Here is a 20,465-nt window from a genome sequence, read left to right as displayed (position 1 = left end):
CATCGTCTTAGCACGTTCAGAAGCACCAAACTCGCCAAAGCACTGAACCAAAGCACCTAACTCCCCTAAAGAGAGCGGATCTAGTCCGGTTACGTCAATCACGTATTTACGACATCTATAAGCAATTTCAAGGTTTCCGGTTTCCCCCTCCAACTCCCCCCAATGTCAACAGATCTGGTCGGGATTTGAAATATGAGCTCTGAGACATGAGTTCCTTTTAAATATCAAATTTCATTAAGATCCGGTCACCCGTTCTTAAGTTAAAAATACCTCAGTTTTTCAAATTTTTCCAAATTACACAACCCCCAGCTCCCCCAAAGAGAATGAATTCTTCCCATCAAGTTTCACCCTGATCTCTCCACTCTTAGCGTTTCCCAAGATTTCCGGTTTCCAAGATTTCTGTTCCCCCCCCATCCCTCACCCCCACCACCCATTCGTATGATACCTTGATTTTCACGTTTTCCAAGAATTCTGGCTTCCACCTCCAACTTCCTTCAATGTCACCAGATTTGGTCGGGATTTAAAATGAGAGTTCTAAAGCACAAAATCCTTCTAGATATCAAATTTCATTAAGATCTGATTACCCGTTCGTAAGTTAAAAATACCTAATTTTTCTAATTTTTCCGAATCACTCCCTCCCCCCCCCAACTCCACCAAAGAGAGTGGATCCGGTCCGGATATGTCAGTCACCTATCTTGGACTTGTGATTATTCTTTCCACCAAGTTTCATCCTGATCTCTCCGCTTTAAGTGTTTTCCAAGATTTCCGCCCCCCTCTAATGACACTGGATCCACTCAGGATTTAAAATAAGAGATATGAGTTTCGAGGTCATTCTAAATATGAAATTTCATTAAGATACGATCACTCTTTCGCAAGTTAGAAATACCTCATTTTTTACAATTTTTAGAGTTAACCCTCCCCCCCCCCCCCAACTCCCCCAAAGAGAGCAGATCCGTTCTGGTTATGTCATTCCTGTATCTAGGACTTGTGCTTGTTTTTCCCATCAGGTCTCATCCTGATCCTCCACTCTAAGCATTTTCCACCCCGCCAACTTCCCCTTCACTGGATCTGATCGGAATTTAATATAAGAACTGTGAGACATTATATCGTTCCAAACATCAAATTTCATTAAAATTTGACCATTCCTTCATAAGTTAAAAATACCTCATTTTTCTAACTTTTCTGAATTGATACCCAAAGAGAGAGAGAGGACCCAAAGACTCCCCCAAAGAGAGAGGATCCATTCCAGTTATATTAATCACGTATCTAGGACTTGTGCCTATTTTTGAATGAAGTTTCATCCCGATACCTCCACTCAAGGTATTTTCCAAGATTTTAGGTCCCCCCTCAATTCCCCCAAATTTCAACGGATCCAATCGAGATTTAAAATAAGAGCTGTGAGACACGATATCCTTCCAAACTTCAAATTTCATTAAGTTCCGATATCTCCTCCGTAAGTTTAAAATACCTCATTTTTTTGAATTTTTCAGAATTAACCCACCCTCCAACTCCCCCAAACAGAACAGATCCGTTCCAGTTATGTCAATAACGTATCTAGAACTTCTGTTTTTTTCCATCAAGTTTCATCCCGATAACTCCACTCTAAGCGTTTTCCAAGATTTTAGGTTCCCCACTCCAACTACCCCCAATGTCACCGGATCTAGTCGACATTTTAAATAAGAGCTCTAAACACGATAACCTTCCAAAAATCATAATTCACTAAGATCCCATCAGCCGTTCATAAGCTAAAAATACTCCATTTTTTTCCGAATTAACCGGCCCCCAATCCCCCCAGATAGTCAAATCGGAAAAAACGACTATTTCTAATTCAATTCGGTCCGGTCCCTGATGCGCCTGCCAAATTTCATCGTCCTAGCTTACCTGAAAGTGCCTAAAGTAGTAAAACTGGGACAGACAGACCGACAGAATTTGCGATCGCTATATGTCATTTGGTCAATACCAAGTGTCATAAAAACTGTTAGTGAACGGGTAGTAAAGATCAAAATCTACCTGTCAACTTCTGCTTGCCATCACCCTTTCTTTTCTATCTGAAGACCAGCCTATATTTTAAAATCTTTGGCTTTAAATAAATTTTTTGCCGCTTCAAGAAGCCCCTCTTCCCTCATCAAGAGGTTTAATTACCCTCTTACGTAATGGATGATTTGTAGTTACACAAAACAATCACAATTTTATGGGAACTGAAAAAAAATTAGCCGATGTTAATAAATACCAAAGACAATAGTTTTTGTCGTTCTTTCTGCACGGACTTCAAGTACCTTAATGATCTGATTTGCAAACACTTGGCATTATGATGTTTAATGTTTGTTCTAATTTCAGAGGATTCTAGAGTGATTGGATACTTTCTTATAGGATTTTGGTTTTTTGGTGTCAAAATTTTTCTTTAGCATCACACAATGGCAGAAAACATCACTTTATTGTAAAAAAAAAATAAGTGAGGATGACGGCACTACGACCCCTAAGGTCTAAACCGGCGGGGCTGATCTCTGTTTCATGACCCTTCAGCCAGGAAGTGCTGTGACATTGCTTGGGGCCAGCCATTTTTTGCTTTTGCACACCCTTCCAAATCACTTTGTTGCGGCTTGAAAGCAACTTGAAACCCTAGATTCACTTGAAAGCAACTAGATTCAACAGTGTAATTTTTATAAAAATAAATATTCTCTTAGCGGGAATTATATCCCTCATTTTCTAAAATTAGAAAATTTTTCTCAGGCTTGCAAATCTTGATTGGTAAATTCAAATTTAATGAGCACTACAAATCAGGAATAGTAATAGCAATGGTTAGTAGTAATAGCAATGGTTTTTATGCAAATGTTGTTAGCAAACTGCTTATTCTTATAGTTATGATTAGTATTAATGCAGATTGACCCTGCTCACAGCTTGTTCAAATGCGGTGTTTGATACTTCTCACCAAATATATTCATTTAATGTACATTCTCGATAAAAAAAAAATCAGCTTTAAAATTTCTGCATAATTTAGTGAACACTAGACAGCTTTTTTGACTATTTTGCTGCTCCCTTATTATCATAAAAAAAATTGGCCCTGGTAAACGCAACAACTTTTTGCAGCAAATCAACTACTAAAGAACTAAATTTATATAAACTCAAATCTTCCCAACAGATTTATAGAGTAAGAAATCAACCAAAAATAAAAAATTTATATGGTTCTAGCACTGATGGATAGGACCATACTGAGGTGTGCAAGTGGCAAACACAGTTATTTTTACTGTTGAAACTGTTTTTGCTTTAATGACAGTGGCAGTTGACAAGAGGCTCTTCAAAATATTAAATCTTCTGAAGAAAATTCGCTCCTGTGGTTCTTGTCCAACTTTTTCTTCTTCGTCCAAGGTGACAGCCCTAGAATTGAAAGAGTGCGAACAGAATAGAACAAAATAAAAATTATAATATAAATAATGAAACCAGTGCATAAAATGAAAAAAAAAAGAAGTTAGATGGTATGGACAAACCATAAGAGTAAGAAAAAAAGTCAAAGATTAAATAAAGAAAGAGTAAGATTATTCCTAAAAGAAATATAATTAGACATACTGACTAAGTATCTTAGATTAACTAAGAAAACTAAGATAAACCAAAAAAATTTCTAAAGATAATTCACCCTTGTGGCTCTTGACCAAATTTTGTTCTTCCTCCAGAGTGACTGCTCCTTAATTGAAAGAATACGAAAAAAAAAAAAAAAACGCATTAAAAATCACAAGGAAAATAATTTATCCAGAGCAAGAATAATAAAATTAAAATAAAGAAATTAAAAGGAAAGAATAATAGTAAAAATCAAGGAAGTCAAGGAAAAAATAAAATAAGAGTAGTGTTGTTTTTTAAAGAGTATAATTAGTATCCCAATTCTTCTTTATATTCCTTTTCAAATATCACTTTATAATGGATACTGCTTTTTTGTAGGCGATGCAATTACTTTGCCTAAGTAAAGAGCGATGTTGGATTTATGTGTTGTTGTTTTTTTTCTGTTCACTAACCCATTTCTTACGAAAAACCTAAGAGAGTAATTGGTAGTTCTAGTTCGCTTTTTAAGATTCAAAAATGATTAGAGGCTAACGAGCCCCTGTTCCATTCCACTTTTGGGTGCCTCGCCTCAAAGACATCACATCAAAATTTTGAGGTATTAATTTTCCACAGCATAGTTGAAAGATACCTTAGCTTTTCCTCTGAAAGTGACATGACCCACATAGCCCTTGGAAAATGGGCGATATGCTATGAATATTCTCCTCCATTTACACCTAGAAATCGATTTTTGAAAATCGGAGCATATTTGACTCTTCAAACCTTAAGGATATTGAAGGTGAAAATTTTGAGGAATGTTTAGTTAATTTAAACGTACTTTGTGCATGCATGTGGTCAAAACGGATCGGAAATTTTGCAGGAACGGCTTAGGGTATGTAGTTTAAACTTTTAAGACATACTAACTAGCTGTGAAACTAAATTTAAAACATTTAAAACACTGTGTACCTGCAGTTTGTCTAAAGGGTGTTATCACCTGTATCTTAGGAATAGCTTCGAGCGTCAAGTCAATACTTTCAGGCTGGTTGAGTGGTATGGTTAACTAGCCTAAAGTCAATATGCTCCAACTCCATCAATTACTACTCCATCAATTATATATATATATATATATATATATATATATATATATATATATATATATATATATATATATTCTCAAGTTTTCAAACAGTTCGTGGTAATGAACTGTAGTAAGGAGCGACTATTGATACCAATAGTTATATCAAAAGAATCGCATTCAAATGTTGATTTTAAATATATAAGTTTCAGCAAGATCAGTTATACCCATCAAAAGTTACGAGCCTGAGAAAATTTGCCTCATTTTAGAAAATAGGGAGAAACACCCCCTAAAAGTCATACTTTGTTTTTTTTTTGTTTTGTTTTTTTTCCCAGGGGTGATCGTATCGACTGAGTGGTCCTAGAATGTCGCAAGAAGTCTCATTCTAACGGAAATTAAAAATTCTAGCGCCCTTTTTAAGTGACCAAAAAACTCGAGGGCATCTAGGCCCCCTCCCACGCTCATTTCTTCCCAAAGGTCACCGGAAAAAAAATTCTGAGATAGCCAGTCTATTCACCATAGTTTAAAAACCTAATAACTATGTCTTTAGGGACGACTTACTCCCCCGCAGTCCCCGTGGGAGGGGCTGCAAGTTACAAACTTTGACCTGTGTTTATATATAGTAATTGTTACTAGGAAGTGTACAGACGTTTTCAGGGGGATTTTTTGGTTTAGGGGGGAGAGTTGAGGGGGGTTATGTTGGAGGATATTTCCATGGAGAAACTTTTCATGGGGGAAGAGAATTTCAATGAAGGGGCCGCAAGATTTTCTAGCATTATTTCAAATAACAATGAAAAATAGATATGAAAAGTTTTTTCTACTGAAAGTAAGGAGCAGGATTAAAACTTAAAACGAACAAAAATTGTTATGCATATGAGGGGTTTACCTCCTTGCTATACCTCACTCTTTACGCTAAAGTATTTTTAGTAATTTCAACCATTAATTCTACGGCCTTTGTGATTCAGAGGTCATTCTTAAGGAGTTGGGACAAAATTTAAGCTTTAGTGTAAAGAGCGAGGTATCGACGAGGGTTGAACCCCCCTCATATACGCAATAAATGCATACGAATATAGACGTTTGTTACGTAAGTTAATTCGTAAGTTACTTATATTTTTACCAATGAAAACGTTTGTAAAAAATTAAAAGTTCTAGTTGCTTTTTAAGTAATAAAAAAATTGGAGAGCAACTAGGCCTCCTCCCTCGCTCCTTTTTCTCAAAATCTTCCGATTAATTGCAATTAATTAATATGCAAATTTCGATTTAATTATTTATGTGCGGAGAGCCAAGATCAAAACATGCATTAATTCAAAAACATCCAGAAATTAAATTAAAAAAAACAAGTTTTTTTAAATGAAAGTAAGGAGCAACATTAAAACTTAAAACGAACAGAAATTACTCCGTATATGAAAGGGGCTTTTCCTCCTCAACGCCCCGCTCTTTACGATAAAGTTTCTTACTGTTTTAAAAATAGAGTCAAGAGAAAGAGTCGAACTTTAACGTAAAAAGCGGGGCGTTGAGAAGGAAAAGCCCCTTTCATATACGGAGTCATTTCTGTTCGTTTTAAGTTTTAATGTTGCTCCTTACTTTCATTTAAAAAAAAACTTGTTTTTTTATTTAACCACCTTCATGGACCTATCGTGAAGACTACTTGTATCATAGTAGTTGTGGTGGGTGTAGAAGAAGTAGTAGCGACACTAATTAGCAATAGCAGCGTTGTATTAGCAGTAGTAAGAGTAGTAGCAGCAGTATTAACAACGGTAGTAATATGTACATAGTCTCTTTTGGTCAGTTGAATATCCTCCTTATGATATCCCGCAAGTTTCATCCTGATTCGGTTAGATGTTCCAAAAATGTTGCTGATGTGCCCTTTTGACCCCCTTTTTGATGAACTTTTCACCTTAACAATCTTAGACTTACATAGCTCTAACTCAATACCCAAATCCATTCTTGATATATGCTTTTTTGACAGTTTGCATGCACATACTGTGTTTTGATTTAGTGAAAGTTTCCCCTCAATTTTCTGTAAAATTTTCATCTTCATGCGTGTAACCTTAAAAGTAATAGTATCATAATATTAGCGGTAATAGTAGGAGCAGTAATAGTTTTTTATTATTAATAGTAGCAAGAGCACAAGAAGCAGTATTAATAGCAGTAGGGGCAGTGGTAGCCGTTAGTATATAGCAAATATTGACTGTTGGGTCAGTATGTCATTTCCTTTAATTTCTTAATTAATATCGTGATTTAGTAATAAAATCGTATGCACATAACGTGGTTTGATTTAGTCAACACTCCCTCAACATTTTCTGAAAGGTTTACCTGAATACCCTTGGTCTTTTTGGAAAATAAAGTTCAAACATGCCCAATAACTTATTCTATATGTAAATAATAAACTTACAGTTTATTGTTTAAACAAGTTTACAGTTTATTTGAAGGGGGTTGACAATCCCTAGGGCATTATTACTGAGCTTTTCAACAATGCTGGACAAAGAACCAAAAGAAGACGTGGCTTGCTACAGTGAAGTTATATGGAGCCAATCGAAGGATTTCGAAAGTATGGCCAATGTCCGGATCGTCAGTGGCTGAAGATCGTAGAGCCTGCAATGCTCAAGCTAAGTCTCTGGAAGGAGATATGTCGTCGTCTGGTGTACACCATGATGTGACTGGACACGGCTTGAATTTGCAGCGAGTACTAGCAAGTAATTAAGTACAGGTAAGAGCTAAAGCTTTCATTTCCGTTTAAATGAACCCCATCCGAAGTTTAGTAGACCACCCATTCCATAAAAACTTACCCGCCCCCGGGTACAACTTACAATATTCATTTGTTTAAAAACAGCTTTCATAGAATCAAGCAAGAACCTCAACTAAATAATGCTGTCTCTTTGAACAAAACAGAGAATAAATTCCCTGTTTAAACTAAAGCCTAAGTTCCTTAAATGCTCAAGTATTTTTAATAAAATAAGATATGATTTAACCGTCTGCGTTCTTTTCTTATGAAGACTAAACCCCAAGTGACTCAAATGATAAAACATCATTGATAAAATCAGATGTATTTTAACCGTACGTGTTCCTATTTCTTAATCTCAAACCAGAGTTTCTTCAATACTCAAATATTTTTTAATAAAATAAGATGTATTTTAACCGTGTCCCTTCTTTTTATGAATACATAAAACCCAAGTTTCTTGGATAATGAAATATTATCAAGAAAATCAAATGTATTTTAACCGTTTGTGTTTTTATTTAAGAAAACTAATCCCCCAGTTTCGTAAACGATTAAATATGTTTAATAAAATAATATTTATTTTAACTGTGTGTTTCTTTTCATGAAAACTAAATCTTATATTTCTTAAGTTACCAAATATTATTATTAAAACCGAGATATTTTTTATCCATGAGTATTCTTATTTCTGAAAACTAAGATGTAAGTTTCTTAAATGCTCAAATATTTCTAATTAGATAATATTCAATTCAAATCAATTTATTTAAAAAACGAGCACTGGACAAGCCGAATATTCGTTTAGTCGTCAAAACACAAATATTTATACAATCTCTACTTAACACATATGAAATAATTTAAAATAATTCTAATCATCCACATAAAATCAGTACACAATATTTGACTAGTCAAAATATAATAAAACATAACTAACGAACTAAAGCAGCGGACAAGCCAAATATTCTTTTTAGTCGTCAAAACACAAATACATGTACAATCCACAGTCAACACTTATGAGATAATTTGAAATAAAGCCTATCGTCCACATAAAATCAGTAAAATAACTGACTAGTCAAAATATGATATAACTAGCGAGCTGAAGCTATTCTCACTTACTAGCAGTAACATAAAAAAAACTTTACAAATGAGCGAACAAAGCTTTTCAAATATCTGTTTCAAGACTCATTGATTGGCTGTACACGAGGTACATCTTGCCACTTCTCTTGCAGGTGTTTCTCGATGTGGTTTGAAATCAGGCGGCAGTATGGATCTATGGGATGTGGTGTTCAGCACCCCTGTACCAAAAGCAAGCAATAGTTTTTTTCGCTAGCTAGCAAGGGAGTCAAGGCCAAAATGTCGAAGGCTGGCACAACATACGACTTTGGGTGCTTTTGAAATTACCAACAATGCCCAAAATTGAACTCTCTCAATCGTGTCCAACTACTCCTGCGTTAGGCCGTAATGCCAAATGGGGGAACAGTATTCAAGGCAAAACTGTATAAAAGAGGTATAAACTCGCAAAAGGTGATCTGAAGGAATTCCGTGTTTTCCGCGACGCTCTCCGGAACGTCATTTTTGTCTGTTTCTCCCACTTTAAATCAGCCGTAAGATACACCCCAAGCAGTTTAAGTTCAGTTACACGGCTGGAAGGAGGAAGGGGAGGGTAAAATGCCTGGGCTACTTCTAAGAAACGAGAAAGTCAGCACAACAGACTTAAGACATTAACAACTATCCTGTCAGCAGTAGCATCGCCTGATATATCAGCCATGATGGTAGCTGCAGAATATTTTTGTAGCACAGTTCTGCAATAGATGAATCATCAGCACATTTTCAGCAATCTGATATGCTTAATGCCAGCTCGTTTATAATGATTAGAAAAAACTAGTGGAGCCAGTATTGTGCCCTGAGGCACTACACAAAGAAATTAGCTATAATTCGTGCTAAAAAAGGATGGACATTAAACCTAGAGAAGAGCTTCTTTATCAGTGTAGTGTAAGTACTTCGGAGAATGTCTTGATGAAACATCTCGATGTAAAAACAACTTGAAGAAAAAGAAAATATTTCAATGGAAATGTCTTGAATAAAAAGAAATTTGAAGAAAAAACGCCTCGAAGAAAATGTTTTGAAAAAATAAAAATATCTCGAAGAAAAAGAAATATCTCGAAACAAAAGAAAAATCTTCAATAAACAAAAATATACATCTCCTAAAGAATTGCGCGACACCCACGTGTGCGCCTTCCTCAGTTATAACTGAGGGCTTCCCACGTGACTGGAGGGCCCTGAGTACTAAAAACGTACGTGCGATTATGTCATCTTCAAAAAATTAACAAGTCACGTAATAGCCAGGTGTACATAATCAATACTAACATCGTGACTGGGGGGTCCTGTAGGCTTTTCCATAAACACTTAGGTTTCTTAAGTAATGAACATAACAATCAAATAAAAAACGCTCCTTGTTACATAATATGCATCTCCTATTACGTCAATTCTGGATTGGAATTTGAAGGGATATGGCCCTGATCCATTCCGTCTAGGGGATTCTATTCTGAATTGCCAAAAGAGACTTTAAAAGTATTAAATAAAAAAAACTAGTTTTTTTAACTGAAAGTAAGGAGCGACATTAAAACTTAAAACGAACAGAAATTACTCCGTATATGAAATGGGTTGTCCCCTCCGCAGTCCCTCGCTCTTTACGGTAAAGTTTTTAATTTTTTTAAAAAGTAGAATTGTGGCAAAGAGTCAAACTTTAGCGTAAAGAGCGAGGGACTGCGGAGGGGACAACCCATTTCATATACGGAGTAATTTCTGTTCGTTTTAAGTTTTAATGTCGCTCCTTACTTTCAGTTAAAAAAACTAGTTTTTTTTATTTAATTTCTGAACGTTTTTGAATTAATGCATGCTTGATTTTGGCTCTCCGCACATAAATTATTGAAATGAAATTAGTATATTAATTTTTTTTTGGCTAAAACGTCTGTACACTTCCCAATAACCATTACTATATGTAAACACTGGTCAAAGTTTGTAACTTGCAGCCCCTCCCCCAGGAATTGGGGGGGAGTAAGTCATTCCTAAAGACATAGTTATTATGGTTTTCGACTATGCGGAACAAAATGGCTATCTTAAAATTTTAATCTGTTGACTTTTGGAAAAAAAATAGCGTGGGAGGGGGCCTATTTGCCCTCCAATTTTTTATCACTTAAAAGGGCCCTAGAACTTTTCATTTCCGTAAGAAAGAGCCCTCTTGCGACACTCTAAGACCACCTGGTCGATACGATGACCCCTGGGGAAAAGAAAAAAACAACAACAAACAAACAAATAAACACGCACCCGTGATTTGTCTTCTGGCAAAAAATATGAAATTCCACATTTTTTTAGATAGGAGCTTGAAATTTTTGCTATAGAGTTCTCTGATATGCCGAATGCGATAGTGTGATTTTCGTTAAGATTCTATGACTTTTAGGGGATGTTTCCCTCTTTTTTCCAAAATAGGGCAAATTTTCTCAGGCTCGTAACTTTTGATGACAAAGACTAAATTAATTGGAACTTATATATTTAGAATCAGCGTGAAAATTCGATTCTTTTGATGTATCTTTTAGCATCAAAATTCCGTTTTTTAGAGTTCCGTTTACTATTGAGCCGGGTCGCCCCTTACTACAGTTCTTTACCACGAACTGTTTGAAAAGAAAATAATTCGGTATTTCGGGGCTTCTGACATTATTACTCCTTTGCGAAAGTTAGGCTCAAAATTGAAAAATGATTATATTTTTTCTCTGGGCCCCTTCCACCTCTTAGTTCGTTTATTTTCCCGTTAGTTTTCACCTGTTTTCGCTTTATAGTTGTGTTATCTCTTAGCAGTTCTTTCGTTAGTTGAGTTATGGTTGTGGTATATATGTTTTATCGCTCGTATAGTTGTGTTATTTTCAAATTATACTCCATAATAGAGAGGCTCCAAACACCCAGCATTGTATATTAAGCTCTGAATTTGACGTTTTTTTCTAACGTGACCAGATTCGTTCTGCGCCCTTTTCATTGAATTTTTTCCCCCATGGCATATTTCTCCAAGGAAAGATCCTCCCACATAGCCCCCTCCCTCAACCCTACCCCCAAAACCAAAAACATCCCCCTGAAAACGTCTGTACACTTCCCAATAACGATTATTATATGTAAAAACTGGCTGAAGTTTGTAACTTGCAGCCCCTCCCCCAGGAACTGTGGGGGAGTAAGTCACCCCCAAATACATAGTTATTATGATTTTCGACTATGCTGAACAAAATGGCTATCTCAAAATTTTGATCCGTCGACTTTGGGAAAAAAATGAGCGTGGGAGGGGGCCTAGATGCCCTCCAATTTTTTTGGTCACTTAAAAAGGGCACTAGAACTTTTCATTTCCGTTAGAATGAGCCCTCTTGCGACATTCTAGTACCACTTGGTCGATACGATGACCCCTGGGGAAAAAAAAAAAACAAAAAAAAAACAAAAAAAAAAAACAAACAAATAAACACGCACCCGTGATTTGTCTTCTGGCAAAAAATGCAAAATTCCACATTTTTGTAGATAGGAGCTTGAAACTTCTACAGTAGGGTTCTCTGATACACTGAATCTGATGGTGTCATTTTCGTTAAGATCCTACGACTTTTAGGGGGTGTTTCCCCCTATTTTCCTAAATAAGGCAAATTTTCCCAGGCTCGTAACTTTTGATGGGTAAGACTAAACTTGATGAAACTTATATATTTAAAATCAGCATTAAAATGCGATTCTTTTGATGTAGCTATTGATATCAAAATTCAATTTTTTAGAGTTTTGGTTACTATTGAGCCGGATCGCTCCTTACTACAGTTCGTTACCACGAACTGTTTGATTATAAGTCAAAAGCCTAGTATGCCTTTTTTATTTTAGGTTTTAACGGGGCTATTTAGTTTACTTTAATCTATTTTTTTTAATATTGGTTAAATTCAAATTCGGAAGAAAACAAGATTTTTCAATGTATATTTGAATGAGTCCTCATTTGATAAGTAGTGACTGATTAGGCTGGTATAAGTAGCCTACTGTAAATTAGAAGCCTTAATCACTATGGTTTAAACAAGAATTTACATTTAAAAAATGCATAAATACATAAATGCAGAAAAAGAAACTTTTCGTTAGTTCAAATATCAAATAACTTCCCTTTAGCGAAATTACTTCATTTCTGGTAAGTTTGGGCTCTAATAAGGCTCTTTTCTTTTCCCTAGAAACTCCTTTTTTGAAATTTTTTATGAAAATTGATTTCTTGCAAATGTAAAAGGTCAATTTTGTATTTTATCATTAGAAAGCTATTACCTTGGGCTGGAATCAGCAGCAGCTTTCAGTATTTCATTGGGGCCAGAAAGTCTGCCATCAACGGCATTTTCGAATGCCCACCTCTTTCTTCTGCAATTTCCTGGCTCTTTAATTGTTGATTTTTCTACCGTAAGAACGAAAGTGGTTGGTTTAAAAGCCTGTATAACAGCAAATATGGCTGTTGGAATAACAGAATAACAAAGTGTTGTTGCAAACACATCAGTTGTAATAGTGTTGACAAGAGCAAGGACGTGCCACGATGGATCAGGATGATTATTGATAGATGAGTCTAGAAATATATCTGCTCTTGTAACAACAGCTGCAACAGCAATAAATAACGCGATTGGCTTCATCTACAAGAAAATTATGCATGAAAGACAGATGTAAAAATAAATTTCTATTGGAAACAGCACAATGTTAGGGGAGTGAAAAAGATTCCAATCGTAATCAAATATTTCCAAATTGGCAATATTCCAAGAGTAAAGCAATTCTTTTTTTTATTGTTTTAGTTTAGTCCAAGTTACTGCCACCGTTAGCTGGAAGCATCTTTAGGTGAAAACTAAACATTTCTGGAAATAAAACTTTCAATTCTTTATACTGATTTTCATAAACAAAAAATTAAATAAATCAGGAGTGTTTAACTTTTGTTTCAGAACTGAAATTTTCTCAGATTCTATACTGTTGCTTAATTAATGAACAAAAAAATGAATGTTTTACCAATTCTAGTTACTACAATAACTGTAACGAACAAACTATTTGTAAAGAACTAAGCGTAACCTAAACTAACCAAAATTCTTCACTTTTTTTTAAAATTACTGTTAAGTGAAAAAAAAGGAGATTTCAAACTGTATATATATATATATATATATATATATATATATATATATATATATATATATATATATATATATATATATATATATATATATATATATATATATATATATATATATATATATATATATATATATATATATATATATATATATATATATATATATATATATATATATATATATATATATATATATATATATATATATACATGTATATATATATATCAAGGAAAAAGCAAGTTTTTTCAATCGAAAGTAAACACCAACATTAGAACTTAAAACCAACAGAAATTGACACGTATATGAGGGGGTTCGTCCCCCCAGTCAATACCTCGCTCTTCACGCGAAAGATCCAAATTTGTTCCAATTATTTAAGAATGACCCCTGAAACACAAAGGTCGTTTAATTAAAATAAATAGCTCTTTTGAAAACACTAAAAAAGTTTAGTGCAACAAGCGAGGTATTGACGAGGGGGCGAATCTCTTCATATACGTCATAATTCCTGTTCGTTTTAAGTTTTAATGTTGCTCCTTGGTTTTAGTTGAAAAACTTTTTTTGTTTAATCTCTAATCATTTTTTAAATAACACTGGAAAATACGGTGCCTCTTTTATGCAAAATTCCCTTCCCCGATGACAAATACCTCCATGGAAAGAGCCCCCCATGTAACATACTCCTTCTGACCTCCCCCGCTAGAAAAAATCCCCCTGAAAACATCTGTATAGTTCCCAATAACAGATAATGTATGTAGACATTAAGCAAAGTTCATAACTTGCGGCCCTTCCCCCGGAGACTGTGGGGGATCAAGTCACCCTCAAAGACATGTTAATTATATTTTTTTGACTATGATGAACAAAATGGCCATCTCAAAATTTTGATTCGGTGACTTTTAGGAAAAACTGAGTGAGGGAGGGGGCCTAGTTGCCCTCCAATTTCTTTGTCACTTCAAAAGAGCTCTAGAACTTCTAGTTTCCGTTTGAATGAGCGCTCTCGTGATAGTCTAGTACCACTGGGTCAATACGATTACCCCCGGGGAAAAACAAAAACAAATAAACATGAATCCATAATCTTTCTTCTGGCAAAAAATTCCAAATTCCACATTTTCAAACAGTCCGTGGTAACGAACTGTAATTAAGGAGAGCGGATATTGGATTTCTATTGGATTTCTATGCTTATTTTAAATATATGAATTTCATCAAGTTTAGTCCTACTTATCAAAAGTTATGAGCCTGAGAAAATTTGCCTTATTTTCGAAAAAAGGGGAAATACTCCCTAAGAGTTATAGAATATCAGTGAAAATCATATCATCAGATTCAGCGTATCAGAAAATTCTGGTGTAGAGGTTTCAAGCTCCTGTCTGCAAAAATGTTCAATTTTGTATTTTCTGCCAGAAGAAAGATCACGGATGCGTATTTATTTGTTTTTGTTTTCAGAGGTGATCTTATTGACCTAGTAGTCACAGAAGTTCGTAAGAGGGAAACAGAAATTAATATGAATATGAAAGGGGCTATTCCCCCCTCAACGCTTCGCTCTTTACACTAAAGGTTGACTCTGTCAACTCTACTTTTTAAAACAATAAAAACTTTACCGTAAAGAGCGGGGCAGTGGGAGGGGACAGCCCTTTTCATATACAGAATAATTTCTGTTCGTTTTAAAATTTTTAATGTTGCTCCTCACTTTCAGTTTTAGAAACTTATTTTTTAAATTTAATTTCTGAACGTTTTTGAATTAAAGCAGGTTTTGAATTTAGCTTCCCGTACTTGAATAATTAAAACGAAATTTGTGTATTAGTTTTACTTTTTTAAAACCATTAATAACATTATAATCTAAGCGTGATTTTAATTTCAGTTGCTTAAGAATGATTCCTGAATCACAAAGGCTATTTAATTAGAATAACAGGTTCTTTTAAAAAGTTAAAAAAAGAAACTTAAGCGTAAGAGCAAGTTACTGAGGCAATCCATCTCATATACGTAATATTTTCTGTTCGTTTAAGTTTTAATGTTGCTTCTTGCTTTCAGGTGAAAAAAACTTGTTTTTTATTTAATTACTGATGGTTTTTGAGACTGTAAATATAAGAGAAAAACCCTCAAACGATTAAAGATAAGACGGAAATAGCAGATAGGCAAACTGAAATCAGGAGAGTTGCATTCCCGCTAATAACAAGGCTAGGAGGTAGTGGTAGGAACCAATACCCATACACAGAAAATAAAAACAATGTCAGCTGTATATGGCAAAGGCAAACAGAATTAAGGTGCTACCATTGCAACTCCGTCAGCCACTTTAGCACCAATTGCCCAAATAAAGACGTTAGAAAATACAGCCAAAAACAGGAATAGTATGATATTACCTTTTTCAACTGTAATAAACGTGGACATTATGACTCAGATTGCCGTAGCGCGAATAAAAATCACGACAATAACTACAAAAGAAGGGATGATGGGCCCAAGAAAAAAACAGGACAATGCAAGAAACAATCGACCCCGAGAGAATGGAAAAAAAGTATCGGACGTAAAAGAGGACCAAATGGGTAAGAAGCCCCAAAAATAAGAAAACTTGTGCGTTTGCACAATAACAAAAAGTATTTGGTGAACTAAATGGTAAATCGGCGGAAATAGTTGTTGATTCCTGAAGAGACCAAATCTTTGTACCGAAAGACGTAATGAGAAAGCCGACAAAAACTATGAAATTTAAGTGACAGCGCTATATTACCATGGAGCAGTGGCTCAAATGTCCAACGGCTCAAATGTTCAACGGCTCAAATGTCCAACGGCTCAAATGTTCAACGGCTCAAATGTTCATGGCTCAGGTCACAATAGAAATTGCCAATAAAGAAGTAAATACGGTTAAAAAGGAATTAAAAGTAGGTGTTGTACCTACTCTTGCAACTGATGTTTTACTAGGGGGAGACTTTGGAAATATCAGAAACCTTCTTTCACTAAAAGCAACCTCCATGCCTAAAAACATATGCGGTGACACGAAACCAAGCGAAAGGAAAGGGAGGCTAAGCCGAGCACATTTGAAAATGATGATCAAAATATACAAAACCATTTCAATTTAGTGACGAGATGTCTATACAGAATGCGAAACTAAGAAAACCTAAAAGGCCAAAAAAGGATGGCAAAAAGGAATATAACTAGAAACGAGAAAAAATATTGACGGTAGAAAAAGAACCGAAAATAGCCAAAGATGCACTAGCCGAGGCACTCGGGGTAACCTCCAAAAAATTTGCGGAATTAAAAATAAATGATAGAGACTGCAAAAAAAAAACTAGCCCTAATGAATAAAAAGAATCCACAGGCTAAGTAATGTTGCAGTAATGGAGAGCCACCTTACAAAATAGTGAAGACTGGGGAGAATTCTAGAAAATTACAACTTTTGCTACCGCGTGAAGTAAGGAAAGTGGTAATGAAATTGATGCACTCAAGCCCGACGGCGGGATACATGGGATCCCAAAGAACAAGAAATAGAACCTTGCAGGGTTTTTGGTGGAAAGGGCTAAGACAGAATAATTTTAACTTTTGTAACGGATGCAAAGATTGCCGATTAGTCGCACAATTTTTTTTTTAAGTTCCAATAAAAAATACCCACTTTCAGCAAACCGTTTGAGAGAACTTCATTGGACATTGCAGGTCTACTCCCGAAATCTAGTGCAGAAAACATATTCATTCTAGTTATTAATGATCTGGCTACTAGATACCCTGAAGTTATCCCAATGTGAACAGCAAAATCACCAAAAATCGCGGAAGAACTGGCAAAATATGTCTCACGTAACGGAGTCTCGAAGAAAATTTGAACAGATAATGGAACCAATTTTATATTGGGATACATTCGAAAATTATAGGAAATTCTCTTCATTAAGCAAGTATTAACTAATCCGTTCCATCCTCAGGCAAGTGGAGCGACCGAAAGATTTAATGAAACCCTAATCAGTATGTTTAGACGTTTTGCAAGAGATGCTGTAATTCAATGGGACAAAATGCTTCCTTATGAACTTTTTGCATATAAAGAAACTCCACACTAAGCAACAGGGTTTTCGCCGGTTGAATTACTGTATGAGACAAATCCTAGGTGGGGGCTGTTCGATATTTTAAAGAAATCATAGGAAAATGATGAGCAAAATGACGAAATCGTGGTAACATACTTGCTAACGCTGCGATAAAAATTGAACAAATACAATGAGCTGGCTAAGCAGGGACAGGGGGAATACGGAGAAAAACAAAAATATGGTAGGATAAGGGGATGAGGTCCTTTATTGCTACTAGAGAGCAATAATAAATTGGAAGTAAGGTGGAAAGCAACATTTAAGGTGACTATAAATGATTTGATAGAATTAGATGGAGCAAGAAAAAAGGATGAATTTACTATGGAAATCTAATAAGGGGAATGAAAAGAGGAAGCCACAAAGATCGGCAGAAGCGCTGCCTAATGGTTTCTTCCATACAAAATGACGAGGAAAGTGCCCTCTTGGTACAATAGACCCAGCAGAAACACATATAGATGTCATTGAAAGAATTTCGCAGGAAACATATCTGAGCCAGGCTCAGGAATACCAATTACACAGACCAAATCAGAAAAACGGAGGATATGGTACATAAAATATCGTTAAAAGAACACAAACCAACAAAACCTTTACCGAACACTAGAAGCTAAATGGCAGGAAATAAAAAAAAGAAATAGAAATTTGAAATTCGATGTTGCGTAGATTAATCTTACTCTTCTTTTTCACTTATTTACAGAGCTTCAAAACTTTGGAATAAACCGAGTATAGATATCAAGGAAATAGGTAGCCTTGGCCAGTTTAAGTCTGATTTACGTGTGGAGTTGCTCGGTAGGTATACTTTTGAACAGATTAACTAAAATAAATTTTACATAGGTTATTCATTTGTAATATTTATGTACTTTTTTGTTTGTTTTTGTTGTTGTCTTGGGGTCACGCAAGGTAGTGTATTGTTTATGTTTTTTATTTCGGTATATGGTCTCATTCTCCATATTTTCTTATTCTCTATATTGTCTCTTTATTTTCTTTGAATTTAGCACAGCCTTGCGAGCTTCGCTTATGTTTTGCTATTGATTAAGTAATGTTTATTTCTAATAAAATTGTTCTACTACTACTACTACTACAGAAAAATGAATTGTATTTCCGAAACCGAATCAAATCCAATACCAAGAATGGACCAAATTCTTGAGTCAATAGGCTCCGCTAGATTTATATCAGTTTTAGTTTTGAGAAGGGTATATTGGCAAATTAAGATGCACCCAGAAGATTCAGCAAAACTGCTTTAATTACACCCTTTGGATTATACCAGATTAAATATATGCCTTTTGGACTAAAAGGGCACCAGCAACGTTCCAAAGACTAGTAGATTGTATTTTTAAATCCTTACCATATACAAGAGCCTATTTGGATGTCATTATAGTTTTTTTTTAAGCTCGTTTAATGAGCATTTAACCCATATGGAGCAAGTGTTGACCAGGCTAAGGAAAGCAGGATTAACTTTAAATGTGGAAAAATGTAGACTGGCGCAGTCAGAGACTGGATACTTTGGACACAAAATAGGGAACGGTATAATAGTCCCATTAAGAGAAAAAAAGAAGAAAAATTAGAAAAGCAGTGGTCCCAAATATAAAGAAAAAAGTTTGGTCCTTTTTGGGATTGGTGGGGGAGTACCAAAGATTTATACCAAATTTTGCAAATAAACCTTTGACAGAGTTAACAAAAAACGGTGTCTTATACCCCGTAAAATGGACGGACGAACAAAATGTTTACACTTAAATACACTTAATACACTACTATACTTAATACACTAATACTTAATATTATACGTATTACTTATACTTAATACTATTAAGTATTAAATACACTTAATACTATACTTAATACACTTAAAAATACTCTCTGTAGCGAAAGAATACTGAGAAATCTAGATTTTTCATTGCCATTTGTGCTGCAAACTGAGAGCTCAGATCACGGATTAGGGGCAGTTTTATCTCAAAAATTCGAGAATGGGGAACATACAATGATATTTATATCCAGAAAATTGTCAAAAGCAGAACTAGATTTTAGTGCAATTGAAAGAGAATGTCTTGCAATAGTATATGTGGTCAAAAACCTTGACTGTTATGTATATGGACGAAAAATTGAAATAATAACGAATCACAGCCCATTAAGATGGCTAAATATAATGAAACCAGATAACCAACGATTGGCACGATGGGCCTTGTACTTTCAAGAATTTGATATCAAAATAAAATCAAGACCGGGGACAAATAACGGGAATGCTGACGACAAGTCGAGATTGTGAAAATATATAAATATATTGAGAATTGAAAATTCGATGGACTAAGCCTAGCTATTATAAATAAATAAATAAATAAATAATACAGAGTAAAAAGAGGTCCAAGACCCATTGGGAACAAACAAGATGACTATTAAATAGAGTTGAACGACATACGACGGGTTACAGGAGATAGTGAACGTCGGGTTGGATTGGAAGAGCTTGGGAAGGAATCTGAGATAAGTCCTATCAACTCTAAGGAACATCTAATCTCTTTTGGGAAGGAGGAAGGAGGAGCCCCTTTGGGGAGCCATGAATGATGGACGGTTCACTCAACGGACACGTGGTTGGCCCGTTATGACCCTGTTACCAAAATTTTGCTTCTCTGATCTGGAGTCACTCTTCATGGGAATTTTACTCTTCATGGGAATTTTACTCTTCATGGGAATAGGAAATTATTTCCAGCAAACCTTATTCAGTGAACGACGTTTCCCAAATTTCATCTTCAGTTGGTATTAATACGCATTCTTCATTTTATTATCCCAGGGGAGAGGACCCAGAATGAACTGATTAAGGATTCGCTCAAACTTTTGGCTGTTGTATACCGTAAAAGGATAATAATATACTCTGTGTTTACGATACAGTAGTGGTAACCGCGAGGCATTCCATTACAATATTTGCCGCCAGCGTGGCTTTCTCCTCAAATGAGGGGTGCAGAACCATT

General features: G+C 35.2%; 1 protein-coding gene across 2 annotated transcripts in view; it reads right to left on the bottom strand.

Moving 5' to 3' along the window:
• Positions 1–3,127: 3,127 nt before the first annotated feature.
• The window catches only part of LOC136028430 (uncharacterized), a 28,002-nt gene continuing 10,664 nt past the window's right edge, over positions 3,128–20,465 (bottom strand). For both annotated transcript variants that reach the window (XM_065706271.1, XM_065706272.1), the window contains exons 2-3: positions 12,633–12,985; positions 3,128–3,375 (exon numbers count right to left, since the gene is read on the bottom strand). In XM_065706271.1, the coding sequence (XP_065562343.1) occupies positions 3,186–3,375; positions 12,633–12,985 (543 nt within the window). In that variant the 3' untranslated portion in view covers positions 3,128–3,185. The remainder of the gene's footprint in view (positions 3,376–12,632; positions 12,986–20,465) is intronic.

Source organism: Artemia franciscana, chromosome 6 (genome assembly GCF_032884065.1).
Source record: "Artemia franciscana chromosome 6, ASM3288406v1, whole genome shotgun sequence".
NCBI lineage: Eukaryota > Metazoa > Arthropoda > Branchiopoda > Anostraca > Artemiidae > Artemia > Artemia franciscana.
This window is presented reverse-complemented; position numbering and strand designations above follow the sequence as displayed.